At 45.5% G+C, this 14,214-nt stretch overlaps 1 protein-coding gene across 2 annotated transcripts; it reads right to left on the minus strand.

Moving 5' to 3' along the window:
- Positions 1–492: 492 nt before the first annotated feature.
- On the minus strand, positions 493–13,987 carry GSC (goosecoid homeobox). Of its 2 annotated transcripts, XR_006291855.1 has the most exons (5): positions 13,439–13,987; positions 12,760–13,019; positions 12,083–12,342; positions 8,784–8,789; positions 493–504 (listed from the first exon to the last, which is right to left on the minus strand). XR_006291855.1 is itself a non-coding variant. In XM_007064941.4 (3 exons), exons 1-3 carry the CDS (start codon positions 13,758–13,760, stop codon positions 12,190–12,192), a joined length of 735 nt encoding a protein of 244 aa, XP_007065003.1. In that variant the 5' UTR covers positions 13,761–13,987; the 3' UTR covers positions 11,709–12,189. The 2 variants fall into 2 exon arrangements, 1 of the variants encoding a protein (XP_007065003.1); XM_007064941.4 differs by lacking the exons at positions 493–504; positions 8,784–8,789 and having other exon boundaries at positions 11,709–12,342.
- Positions 13,988–14,214: the final 227 nt, after the last annotated feature.

Raw genomic sequence — 14,214 nt, forward strand, 5'->3', positions numbered from 1 at the left:
CACAAGGGAGCATTCTGGGATAGCTCCCGGAGGCCAATATCGTCGAATTGTGTCCACAGTACCTGTAATCTGGAACTGCGATCTCGATATTAGCGCTACTCCACTTGCTGAGGTGGAGTACAGAAATCGGAGTAAAGAGCCTTTTAAATCGAAAAAACAGGTTTGGTCATGTGGACGGAACCAGTTTTATTTCGAGGTAACTCGGCTAATTCCAAAATAACAGCGTACAGTAGACCAGGCCTCAGTAAGTGAACTGCTTTAGAAACTACTGTATTTTTATATGGGTTTTATTTTTATGTATTTGTGTTATTTTGCAGTTGTCTGGCTTTCATCTAGTCAGGGACAGTAATTTACTTCGGTCAGTAGAGCAGATGTATGAAACTGCAAAGTAATATTAGGCTATTCCTAGGACAGCCACTGTAAATTGATAGGAAATAAGAAATAATCATTCTAGGGAGCTTAACGTCCTACTTCTTGGCCCTTGACGTAAATCCTACCTACACTCTTAGTGCAGTGTGCTAGGTGACACAGCTCTGTCCCCAGTGATCAGCAGCCCACATTATTAAAATAACACAAGCAACGTGATAATAATCGGTCTCTGTTTCAATGTTTTTTCTGATGTCAGAATAATTCAGATGCCCGGATGGCTGAAGCAGCTGTGCCAATAGATATGTGAGCACAGAAAAACACAGCCGTTTTCCAATTTCTGAAGGCCATTATATATGCCCTTGAGCAACTGATTTACCCATTTTTTTAAGTGCAAAAGTGGTGACTAGTGATATTTATCTTCACACAAGTTACTTCTGTAGAGATCGGCTTCACATGAGCCCCAAGGACCGAATATTGAGTCTAGTCACCCCCCAACCCATGGAAAAATCCTACTTCACATCAAGGATCTCATTTGCAAATGGTATAGCCTCTGAAAACCTGGTATAATTTACTGGTTCACACATGGATTTTGTACCAGCATGACTATTTCAGTTAGGAGTGTGATTTTTTTTCCACTGAAATTGTTATACCAGTAAAACTTTTAGTGTGGATGCAGCTATATCAGTGTAAAAGTGCCGTATACCAGTATAGCTTTTACCTTTTCCCATACAGCAATAAGTTATGTCAGTATAAACACATTTATACTGATATAACTGCATCCACACTAGGAGGGTTGTACCATTTAACTACAACTGTACAGTTAAAGTGGTAAAACATTTGTGTGTTAACAAGGCCTCAGGTATGCAGTAATCAAATGAATATTAAGAAAGGATATGAGACTCTGTCCCTTCTCAGTTTCCTTGACTGCAGGAATCTGGCCCAAATTTGTTACTCCCCCTATCAAGGATAATGCTCTATTTCCTCATATTTTATTTCAAGATAACCCTTCATTAATATAAATGAGGGATGTTCCAGCTCTTTCGAGGCCTGATCTAAAGCCTTTGAAATCTATAGAAAGACTCTCATTGACTTTGAGACTCAGGCCCTAGATCTTATCCATTTGGCCTGGCTCAAGAAAGACAAAGGTGAATAAGCGTCATTGTGAATGGCTGTCCCAGTGACAGAAGAGCCAACCAGAAGAAAAAGGCGATAGGTTTTTGTAGTGATTCACCTTTTTAGAACCTATCAGAAAGTAACACTGAACAATTAAGACCTAATTAGCAATGTAAACTTGGCCTGGGACTTTCTGTATAATGACAGGAACTTCCAAATAAAGGGTACTGAGTTCAATGCCCTTCTAAATCATTACAGCTTCCACAGAAACTATCAGTCACGTAAAAGCTCTTAGGTCATGTCTACATTACAAAGTTGTATAATGTATATGTCACCGTATAGCTGCTGACTCTAGCATATCACCCGTATACATGCACACTTGGGTGCTTGCGTCAGTACTGTGTGGCCTCCCTAGGCATGGCTGCATCAGCATCAAATGCAGTGCACCACAGGTAGGTATCTCAGTGTGTCCTGTGCTGCCTTATGCAACATTTTTGCAGAGCTTTGTGGGATGCCAATGGTTTGCCCGAGGATTTCTGTAAGATAGAGGTCAAGTCCCCACCATGCCAATTTCTCCAGCCCATCATGCCTATTCCAGCCCATAATTTTGGCATTGTTTTTGTAAACTCGCATAGTCCTGTGTGCCTCTTCTCAATCTCTGCCTCTCTCTGGCAGAAGCACACACTCTACACCAGTGTTTCTCAACCTTTATGATACCAGGGACTGGCTTGCTGCCTTCCTAAACTGTGTCAAGGAGATCTCAGGGACTGGCACCAGTTCATGGATTGTATGTTGAGAAACGCTGTCCCACATAACTCAGGGCAATTCTCGGGAGCATTGCTAGTACAGGATGCACAGTTCTCATGTATTTTCAGAACTTGAATAAGGAAAAAAAAATCATAGAAATCTAGGACTGGAAAGAACCTTGATCGGTCATCTAGTCCAGTTCCCTGCACTGAGATAGGACTTAGTATATAAGGATTAATTCCTGTACAAACTTACCTGAGCTTCCTTCCCCTTCATCTGTGGGGTCATGTGTGTTCACCTGGCTTGACTCTGGAGGACTTAAACCATGTCAGGAGCCAGGAACTGTATAAAGTGCCCCACTGCATCACCCACACACATACACCTGCCTCCTCCTCCTCGATGCTCACAACAGGGGTCTTCTTAATAGGAAATTACTCACTTGGGGCTTATTTAGTCACTTGGGGATACTGCATTCTTTTGCACACTCCCCACTCTCACTGAGGTTTTGGGTGTGCAAGCAATGCAGGTTTGGGCTCTCATTTTATGATTTTAGTAATGTACTCCTCAAATACAAAACAACATTGTCTGTATCATATCATTGATGTTTCAATAATCCAGCCTTCAACCTGGGCTCACTCTCAGGTGGCAAAAAGTGTGTGATCGCTGCATGAACTGAGTAATTTTCTGTCACCAGGGACAATCCTCCAGCCTTTATACAGGCAAAATTTCCAGACTGAGTTGATGGGAAACCATGGTCTTGGGGCTAAAATTCAGCACTAACTTACCATTCCCAGTTCTGTTCCCAGTTCTGCAACAGACTTCCTGGGTGGCCTAGAGGAAGTTACAGCTTTTCTGTACTTGCACTTCCCTGTCTGTAAAATGGAATAGATTATAGTTCCCTACCTCAACAGAGCGTTATGAAGGTTCACTGCACCATTTATTGTGGCTTTGTCATAAGCTCTGAGTCCTAGCGTGCCTGCCCTGTAGCTGCCCCAGTCCCTGCTAACCTACTGTGATGCTGCAAGCACTCCCTGCATTATTTCTGTTCTCTCGGACCCTCTTAAGAACGCCACGCTGTCCAAAAGGATGTAAGACAAAATTCCCTTGCTGGGGTCCTACTTTATTAAACAGAAATAATCTTGAACTAAAGTCCCTCTGTTGGACTATAGGGTTGCACAGCCCTACTCCTTGGCACCTGTGGTCTCAGGAAGCACCTCTGCCTTAGGAGAGCTTCTCTTTCTATGAGCACCTCTCTGCAACAGAGCCCTGATTGCCTTTTATCAGGCCTGGGTACTCCTTATTCAATTAACTGCTTAGCTGGACACCTTAAATTAGCTGATAACAGATAGTCTGGGTCCACACACCTCTTAAAGGGACCAGCAACCCTGTATACATAGGAACACCACCCCAGGAGTATCCTGAGAACCAGACTGGGACTCTAAGGATATGTCTACATTGCAATGGAAGCCCCAGAGTTTGAACTCAGGCTCCAGTCTACCCCCACCCCCAGCCCCACCCTGCTTCCATCTACACACAAATCGTGCTAACTCCGGGCTTGGACCCACGGTCCTAGGACCCCAAGAGGGGGAGAGGGTCCAAACCTGAGTCAAGCCGGGACACAGGGTTCAAGCCCTATTGCTTTGCAGTGCAGACACAACCCCACTGGACTCATAGATTCATAGATATTTAGGTCAGAAGGGACCACTATGATCATCCAGTCTGACCCCCTGCACAACGCAGGCCACAGAATTTCACCCACCACTCCTGCTAAAAACCTCACACCTATATCTGTGCTATTGAAGTCCTCAAATCGTAGTTTAAAGACTTCAAGGAGCAGAGAATCCTCCAGCAAGTGACCTGTGCCCCATGCTACAGAGGAAGGCGAAAAACCTCCAGGGCCTCTTCCAATCTGCCCTGGAGGAAAATTCCTCCCCGACCCCAAATATGGTGATCAGCTAAACCCTGAGCATATGGGCAAGATTCTGCCCATATGCAGAAAATTCTTTCCTGGGTAACTCGGATCCCACCCCATCTAATATCCTATCACAGGCCATTGGGCCTATTTACCATGAATATTTAATTACCAAAACCATGTTATCCCACCATACCATCTCCTCATGCTCTGGGAGTCCACCAAAATGTATCCCGCAATCTCATGATCTGACCTTCTTTGTCCTCTGGACAATCAAGTTTTCTCACACTGCAGCACGAACAAAGGGCTAGACAGCCACATTTTGGGAGGGCACTAGGGAGTCTGGGTGGCTGGACTTGGGCCTGCTTAATACGGTGTAGATGTTGAAGCCCCAGACTGGGACCCAGAATTCAACCATTCCTAACCTGAAGTTACAAATGAGTATAGAAGCTCAAGCCCTAGCTTAACAAATCCAGGGTCTGCTAATTTGAGTTCTACTAGCCCAGGGCTTACATTGCAGTGTAGATATATCCGGAGTCACAATCTGGCTCCTGGTTCCCCACTTCTTCTGGGGGAGAAGGAATCTGCACCAGCCCTAAACATGATACAGATTACTTCCCTGGTGTGCCAGCTCGACTGTGCTAGCAAACATACAGGTAAGGTAGAGCCAAGGCTCCATCCACATGCACAGGAAGGGGAAGAGCAGTCCTTTCGAGGCTGCAGTACCTGCCTGCATTGCTCCATGCAAGGAGCCTAGCCCATGTAGCGGGGTAAGGGGGTTCCTTATCCTGCCTTCTTCTCCTGTACAGGAGTCCTGCACAGGGGAAGAAGGCAGCAGGAGGGTAGTTAGGATCACAATCTGGCCCTAAATGTTAGCAAAGCACTTTGAGATTGCTATATGACAGGTGCTACAAAAATCCCTGAAGACAGAGAGCAGTCAAGAGAATTATTCTAATCATTACTAGTATTACAAATAAACACATGCACTTTTGTGGGTATTCAAGGTCTGAATTTTGTGCCTTGGGCCCATTTCTAGTAAACGTGGTTTAAAATAAAGTGACGGAGCAATTTTCCATGACAGTCTCTAATGTTGCATGTATAGGCAACAGATTTTTGTGGTGCACTAATTAGCTAATGATCCAAATACTTAATTAGAGCACATATATGCAAATGTAGCACAAAACTATCTGCACATGAAAGCATTCAGGCACAATTTTAGAGACCATAAGAATGGCCATACTGGCTCAGACCAATGTTCCATCTAGCCCAGTATCCTGTCTACCTTAAAATGCTGCAATTTTTCTATAACTTCCACTACTTCAAATGTGTCTTTGTTTCATAAGTCTTTTGCAAAACAAAGCCCATATAGTTTATGTTCCCAGGATCCAGTAAAGGTGATGCTTTGAACAGAGTTAACTCAAATACTAGTGAAAATATAAAGTAGGGTCAAGATTCTCAGATGGTGTCATTTGATTTGCACCAGCTGAGAATCTGGTTTGTACTTTCTAACACTGATTACCACAATGATTAAAAAACATTCCCATCACTTAAAACTCAGATGATGAATATGCTAACAGAGCATGGATTAGATAGACAGAGATATATATCAGAGGAGTCAGAGTTGGAAAAGACCTATTAAATGATCTAAACTATCTCCATTCAGCATAATGCTTCCATATTGTACCTTTACCAGAGTTTGCTCCATTCTAGTCTTAAATGTCCCCTGCAAGAATATTCCACACCTGAACACATCTCACCATCAAGAAGTTTGTCTTGAGATTTGGTCTACATTTTTCTTTTCTTAATGTTATCTGATTATTTCTATCCATGCTCCTTAGTACTGTCTGAAATAATTCTCCACCCTCCACGATGTTGCCAAGCTTGAAAAATAGCAACACGTCTACACCATTATTCAAAAAAGGGGGTGAGGGGAAATAGGGGAAGCCGCAACACGTCACTGACCCTTTTATATGCCATCCTCCCTTAATAACAAATTATTAATTTCCTTTTTGATTATTTTTATTGTATAATGAAAATTATTTAGAAATTATTTCAATTTAATAGGTCAGGGAGAAACGATAGTGTTGTAACAAAAACATGAAATGTGGGCACTGACTGTGAACTAACCTACACTGGTGTAAATCATGAGTGACTTCATTAAAGTCAAAGGAGTCCACTAGAGTAAGCATCCCCGTCTTGGCTACATTAGGGCTTCAGGCACATTTACCTGCACCTTAACAAATGTTAACAGGACTTTTCAGCCATGTCAGACTAATTTCATTGAGCCAACATAGTGTATGTCTACATTACATTGGCACAGCTACTGCACTCCAGATGTGTCACTGTAGTGCTGTAGTGTAAACACTTCCTGAAGTGATGGAAGGGGTTTTTCCTATGCTGTACTAAATCCACCTCTCCAGGACAGTAGCTAGGTCAACGGAAGAATTCTTCCATTGATCTAGCTGCATGTACAGTTGGGGTTAGGTCGATATAACCATGTTGCACAGGGCGCAAAATTGTTCACAGCCCTGAGGATGTAACTAGGGTGATCTAATTTTTAGGTGTAGATCAGGCCAAAATTGAAAGCAGCCTTTTTGCTCATCAAGATAGGACTTAAGTGAGATCAGGCTCTATTTTTGGGTCTGCCACGGACTTCCTGTGTCATCCTGAGCAAGTCACTTACCCACTGTGGATGGGATTCACAAAGATATTTCGGCACCTAACTCCCAAGAGTCATATCCCTCCTCACGTTCCTCACTCTTCCCCATCCTGACCATGCATGCCTTGCCTAATTGATGTTTATAAAGCAATTTGAGATCCTTGGGTTTAGTCACACTCTCAGATATGTGAGCATCATTCCCATTAACTTTGACAGGATTATGCCCATATATATCAGGGAACAGAGGGAGAAATGCAAAGTACTAATTAGTATATTTGTATGAATATAGCACCTAATTATCTATCTCCCTGATGTACTATCCTATAATTTGTTAGTGCTCCAAAGAGTTAAATTATATTTGCAGTTATATCAGCATGACTCTGGAGTAACTCCTTCTAAGTCAATGTAACTGAAAACAGAATGTGCCTTTCTGTGCAGGTATTTAGAGCTCCCATGACACTCACTTGTATCCTGCAGCAGGAGATTCAGATCCCTCTCGTTTTATCTACTACACCAATAGAAATTGCAGGTTCTCTTAACTGGTGCAAAATGGTCTTGTTAATTTGTGGAGTTTCCACTATAATATACAGGAAAGAGTGAGATTAAAACATTTAGGGTCAAATCTTGACTACTCTACTTAGAAGAATTTAAAGGGGACCTACAGAGAATTTTTTAAAATTGATCTTTTTCTAAACTTCTTTATGATTAGGCTTTGCAGAATTCACTTTTTTAATAATTTTGATGGATAATATCTGTTATAAGCATTTTTCAATGTTTACCTATTTAAATTTTCATGGTCACACAAAACCAATTTAGATTTTCACAATTGTGGAAAATTATGGGGAGAGTCAGACAATAATTTAATGATAGTAGATGCTGACATTGAAAAAGTTAAAGCTTTATAACTGTTAAAATACAAACTGTCAACATCACATGTCAAAATATACAAAGCAAATATCCTAAATCACACTCTAAGAAGTTCAAAAGCAGAATTTTTCTTACTTCGCCTATCTTTTCCATTTAAATTATCAAAGGCACTATTTTTATCAGTTTGTGTGTGTATGGTAAAGTCAAGATTTACTGTTAAAACGTTACGATCTAATCCTTCCAAGCCTATTTGTAATGCATAAAGAGGCTCTGAAAGGTGTTTTGTTCTTAAAATTACACAGACACACTTGTTTTTTCCTTACAAATAGCAGGAATATCAATTTTGATCGCTCCTAGTTTTGCTGGAGGCCGTGCTGGATGTCTCAGAGGAGAAATATTGTTTGTGCTTATCACTGAAAGTTGTTAAACAATACATAAAGGGACAGATTCTGCTACTCCTACTTACATCTTTCTCCAAGCGTGCCATTAAGTCAATGCAACTATTCATGGAGTAAGATACTATTCAACATGAGTAAAAATTTACTTAAGGAGTGTAAAGGAGTTAGACTAAAAAGTCTCTATCCCTCTTAATTGCTCAGCCATTCACGCACTTGATTCTTGTGATGCCCTCATTTCACTAGTTCTCCAGCAATCAGTCTTGCAGGCTAAACAAGATTTTCTACTGTAAAAACATGGCTTCAAAATAAACTTTCAAGTTTTCTTTACACATAATAAAGAAGAAAAATTCTCCCTTCTTAGAAGTCACCTTTAATAATTTAACCCACATGGTTTAGTTCAGGAGTTAAATTGACTTTCAATGAGATTTTTTAATAATATTTATGCTATTAACTTTAATGAAAGTATTCACATGTATGAAGTTAAACGTGTATTCGTGTTTGAAGGATCAAGCCTATAGTAACTACATTTTAGTACCCTCTCTTGTCAAGAGTTAGCAAGCCATTTTAATAAAATACATATTTTTAAAAAGGCATACTTTACCCATTCAAAGTCATTTTTACTCCCAAACTAACTCCAATAACAAGTCGTCAGTGGGACTGTTAACATGTATGAAGTTAAGACAGTGCATAAACGTTTGCAAAATCAAGGCTATACTACCTTTCCCTCTATATCTCACTATTACATGCAGCATGAACATTGCCACTAAAACATAATATTGGCTAAATATATTGGGGGGGTGGGAAATTAAACATCCATCCAATGAGGCTTTCTGCATATACCTTACCAAAAAACACCTCCCCACACATAAACCACCACCTCCCACGTTTTGCAACCTAGTTTCAGTGATGCTGAGCTGTGCATTCAACCCAGTTTTACATACGTAACGTACATGTCTGGTGTGTTATTGCTGTGCTTTTAGAAGCATAACATTAGCTCTGCATACACTTACTGCATTGATGGGGAAGCATCAGTTGGGAAATGGTACCCCCTTTGCTTCTTCTCTTCAGTAGGAAAGGCAGGATTGGCTTTTTCTCTTCTCTAAGGGTGGTTAGACAGTAATCAACCCACTGAGGATTGGGTCACATGACGCAGCTCCTATTTCTTTCCTTCTCTGTGGGACGGGGGCTACTCCGGCGCCTCACCAGAGGGGAAAGAGGTGTTGGGTTCATCCAAAGGGGGAGTCCAGGAATCTTGTGTTTACTGGCAATTTTGGGGAAATTGCCAACTGTTGCACTAACACCAGCAGAGCTGTACCATGCTACTTCTACAGTGGGAGATTTAAATAAACTCTGACATAGAGGAAGCCAGGAAGGAACACACATAGGAAAACTGGGTGTATCATGAATGGAGGGAGATGTTTGAGCACAGGTGTTAGAATGTCCATACTACCTTTGCCCACCACGACCCCCTACTAAAATTACCCACTGTTGCCACCACCTGGACAGCTGCACCAGTGGGAGCAATGGTGGGACTAACAGCTCACACCAGTGCCTTGTGTACACTCGTGGGTCTACCATTGCTGTAACTGGTGGAGCTGACCTGATGGTAGCAATGCTTAGAACTTTAGAGGGAAAAGATCCTTTCTAAACAAGGCTACGGAAGGGGAAGCATGTCTGTATGGGAGATGGCTATGTGACTCAACAGGGACGAGGACAGTGGGGTTGGGTGTCTTAGGTAGCAGGCATGGGGGAAATAAACACAAATGGAGGTGACCTTAAGGGGCGGAGTGGAAGTCTCCATTGTGAGGCTTGCACAAGCAGAGCAACACAAGGAGATCAGGAAGCCACTGTAGACCAATTATGATTCTGTTGTCTCAGTGGAGTAAAGAGTGACTAGCACCTTCCTACTAAATATCCCCTAGGTCAGTTCATAACTCCTCTTGTATGTGACTTATCAGAGTTGTATCAATAGCAATATTGGTGTAGTGAGATAGCTCTCATAAATGGGGATCATCAATTACAAACTGGTTGGAAACTCGAAAGGAGAATCTCTCTCCAGAAGGCAACAAGGGGAGGCTAGATTTGCTTTACCTGCAAATGTTTCCTAGTGCCATCACTTCTAGCTCCACTCTGGTATGTGAGAGTACAGAGCAGCTGAGCGAACTGATTCACAAATATTGCATTACAAAACATGAGGCCACTGGCAGAATAAAGGATCATCAAATCACGATTATATGTTGTGTAGCTATAGCCCTGTGGGTCCCAGGATAAGTAGTTGGTCCAATAAGAGACATTACCTCACCCACATTGTCTCTCTGATCGCTTTTAGTCAGTCAGCGCTGGTGAAGCCATGACAAGTAACCCGGCCTGAGCTGAAAGTTTTCTGCCGGCTGTTCCGCAGCCCGGAGCCAGACCCGCGGTGAGGCAGCTCTCTCGGTGCTCGTCCTGCCCGCATCCCCCAGGCTCGCAGGACAGGTTACTCAATGAACCAGGGGCCCTCCTCACCCACAGTCTGCTGGAAATGGGGCGCTTCGGAGCCGGGCCGTCACACCTGCTGCCCCTGCAGGACACAAGCCCTAGGGTTCCCCGCGCCTCCGAGCGGCGCTGTCGGGGGCTAACAGCGGGGGAGAGCCCCGGCCAGCGCATGGCGCACGCGAAACAGCCCCTGCAGGGAGCTGCGCCTCCCGGCCCCCCAGGAACGGGCTGGGAACAGGCGCCTCCCAGGGGGCGGTTTAGAGCTGCCAGCACGTGGGGCGCCCCGCGGCTCACCCGGGGAAAGCGGGACCCACGCGGCCCTCGAGCCACGTTCTAGGCCCGTGTCCCTGCCCCCGCCCGGCCCTGCGGGCGGGAAAGAGCTCGGCGCGGGGCCCGTTGCGCCGCAGGGTGGGGTGCTGAGCTACTGCCCGCGCCTCTGCTTGGAGCCGGCCGCTGCCGAGCGCGCCCGGCCGGAGCCAGGCCAGGGGCGAGAGTGCAGGGCTGGCTGCAGGCTGCTAAGACGCTGCTCCCCGGCTCAGTCAGGCCCGCGGGCCTGTCCGGCCTAACCAAGGCCGCCCCCTCCCCGGCTCAGACGCGGTGAGAGTGAGCCAGCCAAACGCGCCCTCTGCGCTGAGCCGAATGCCCAAAGCGCTCCCCGGGCGCCAGGCCGCAGCCGCCAGCCAGCGAGGGGAGCGCTCACCCCAGCCCCGCATCCGCCCAGCTCCAGGGGCGGGGGCCGTGTGCCATGTTTACATGCAGTGTGTTAGCCTGTGCCCGCGCCCGGGGCCTTGGCAGCGTACAGCTCCTTCTCCTGCCAGCGTGAGCCCAAGCACCAGCGAGCTACTCTGAAAATGGCCGGGCGTTCTTGGGCTGGCTTTCCTGCCCTTCCAGAGCAGCCCCCACTAGAGACCGCGGGCGGGTATTTAACCCAGTACCCATTTCAAAACCGATACTAGCGCTTGTGGCTGACGTTAAGCATTAATCACCCCAGTTGAAATCTGAGGGCTTGGGGAGCTTTGCAGACAAGCTTAGTTGCAAAACGATTTGCTGGACGCTCCTGGCAAAAACCCATCAGCTTCGGCCATTAAGGGTACCGCTCTGGGACAACAGTAACCATGAGTAAAGGGAACCCACCCAATCGTACTCGAAGTTACGGTGCATTTAGAAATGTGCAGCCGTTCACAGCTGGGGTCGTCCGTTGCCCGTATTTAAAAAAATGAAAAGTTTTGCTTTCTTTTTTAATCGTGTCTCGCGCCTGCTGAGAAATTTAACATCGCTTCACACACTGAAATTAGGGATTACTCAATTACAAAAGTGGCACCATTTACAACACCGTAATCTTCCTCTCCTTCCACACTAGCCAACCCCGGATAAATAAATAACTGCAGACGCCCCTTTTTCTAAACGAAGGGGAAATATGTCGCCACCGTCGGCTTTAAAGTAATTATAAGCAGCACAGAGATAAATAAAGGGGCCCGGCGTATACCTGTGCCACACCTCCGCCACTTTGATTTTATTTGCGAGCAATCACTTCGGGGTAACGTACACTATATACAGATCTCTTTTCCCTCCAACAAGGCAGAGCGTGTGCAAGTCGCATCCTTTTGTGCAAGTCCCACAGTCCACGACAAGGGTCCATTTGCAAGGTATCAACTATCGGAGTCCAAGTCACTTTTCCCTTCTTCTTGCCTCTTTTCCGGGGACGTTTTGGAAGCTTTATTCCATTTCTGTGCGTTTTCTGACTCCTCCGAAGAGGATCTCTTTTGCCTTCTCCATTTTGCCCGGCGGTTCTTGAACCAAACCTGTCATTGCAATAAATCAAATCATTATAGTAACAACAACATTTTGTTCAGACAGGCACCCTTTTCAGACCGTACGCGTGATACCAGTTCGGCGTAGAATACACATCTTTGACTCGATTTGCTTTGGTTTGGTTTAGATGGAAAAGCAGAGTAATTACAATCGTTTAGGTATATTTCAAGTCTAAGGTTTACCGCGTTTAAAGAGGAGTGATCGCTTACCGAAATTTGCTAATTATCTGAGTGATCGGCTTATTTATCCGATTGCAGACGGGTATGTTTAAGAGCTAAACTTTTCGCCCCTCTTGAAAACCTGTTGCATGCTCCTCCATCAGTTTGCCTTGGACAATGTGCGGCGATGTCTGCAGCTAGACTAGGAATTGAGACTCTGTTAACTTTTAAATATAAAGGGGAAAATACCTCAACTTTTTCCTCTCTTAAATGCACCCTCCTGGCCAGCTGTTCCCTGGTGCCCACATCTGGGTATTTAGTTTCCTGGAAGAGGTTTTCCAAAGCTTCCAGCTGCTCGTCAGTGAAGATAGTTCGGTGTCGTCTTTTCCTCCTGCAGTGCAGCTGGTTCAGTAACTGCAGCTCAGTCCGGGACAAGGTGCCCACGTTCATATATGGCAACATCTGGTGGGGCACAGGCGACATCAGGACTGATCCAGTACCCTCGTAGCCTAGAGAGAAGACGACCACACTATTTGCATTGGACGGAGAGATCAAGACCAGATCACTCCGTTAAAAATCTGTACCCCCTTCCCTCGGACACCGACCCACCGACACAACTCGAGATCCTCCTCTGAGTCCGAAACAAAGAAGCCCCGTGCCAAAGAATCAGAAATTAGAATGGGGCTGAGAGAGACGCGTCCTATAGACATAAGACAGTGCAAGGAATTGCCAGGGTGACAGTACTTCGCTGGGATTCCTAGTCACTTCGGAGAGGCAGGGACCCAAACGCTGTTTACAACTGGCTCATCAAGCACACAAATCGCCAGGCACCCTCCTCGAGAACAATCTCAAACCGCCCCCCACCCCGTAAAGCGCCCCGGGCTCTCCCAGCTGGGTGAGAACGAACGGGGCACCTGGGCTCGCTTACCTGTTGCAGGGACGCACGAACACTGCTGCGCGCCCAGAGGCTGCACGGCCCCACAGCACGAAGGGCCCACGGGGGACGCCTGCACATGCAGCTGCCCGTAGTAGTAGTTGTTGTAGGCAATCCTAGATCCACTGACCGCGGGCAGATTGGAAGCGGGGGCCACCGCCCGGGAGTAAAATCCGCTGTAATCGGTGCCGTAGAGGGATTCCCCATGCAAGTTGGAGAACACCACGGGCGCGGCGCTCTGGTGCAGCAGGACCGACTCCTTGCAGCGGGGTCTGGCGGCCAGGATGTTGTCGATGCTGAACATACCAGCAGGCATTACCCGAACGCTGCAGGGGCGGGCAGGGAGGGACGAAACCGAAACTTTTCCGAGACTTTCAAGGGGATCAGAGCGAAATAAATTGATCTTTTCCAGCAGGCAACGTGTGTCTGAGAGAGAGTGTGTGTGCGCGCGCGCGCTCGCAGGAGCCTGCCCTGTAACTTTCCTCCCTCCACTCTCGCCTGTTTACTGATCTCAACCCAGAGGGCTGCATGGAGTATAATCCATCTGAACTTCTTCCCTTTTTTATACCCAGGCGACGTCATCCTGGCTTTAGTTCCTGGTAATAGGCAGATGACAAACAAAACCAGATTTGACTTTATTTTGGGGATGGGGGAGGGAAGAGGTGGAGCTGGGAGAGGGGTACACAAAGGAGTGAAAGGAGCCTGATCTGTGTATTGAGAATTAATGAAATTAACTTAATCCTTTCCATTAGTGGGACTTTTTTTTTCTT

This window comes from Chelonia mydas, chromosome 6, assembly GCF_015237465.2.
Source record: "Chelonia mydas isolate rCheMyd1 chromosome 6, rCheMyd1.pri.v2, whole genome shotgun sequence".
NCBI classification, from domain to species: domain Eukaryota; kingdom Metazoa; phylum Chordata; order Testudines; family Cheloniidae; genus Chelonia; species Chelonia mydas.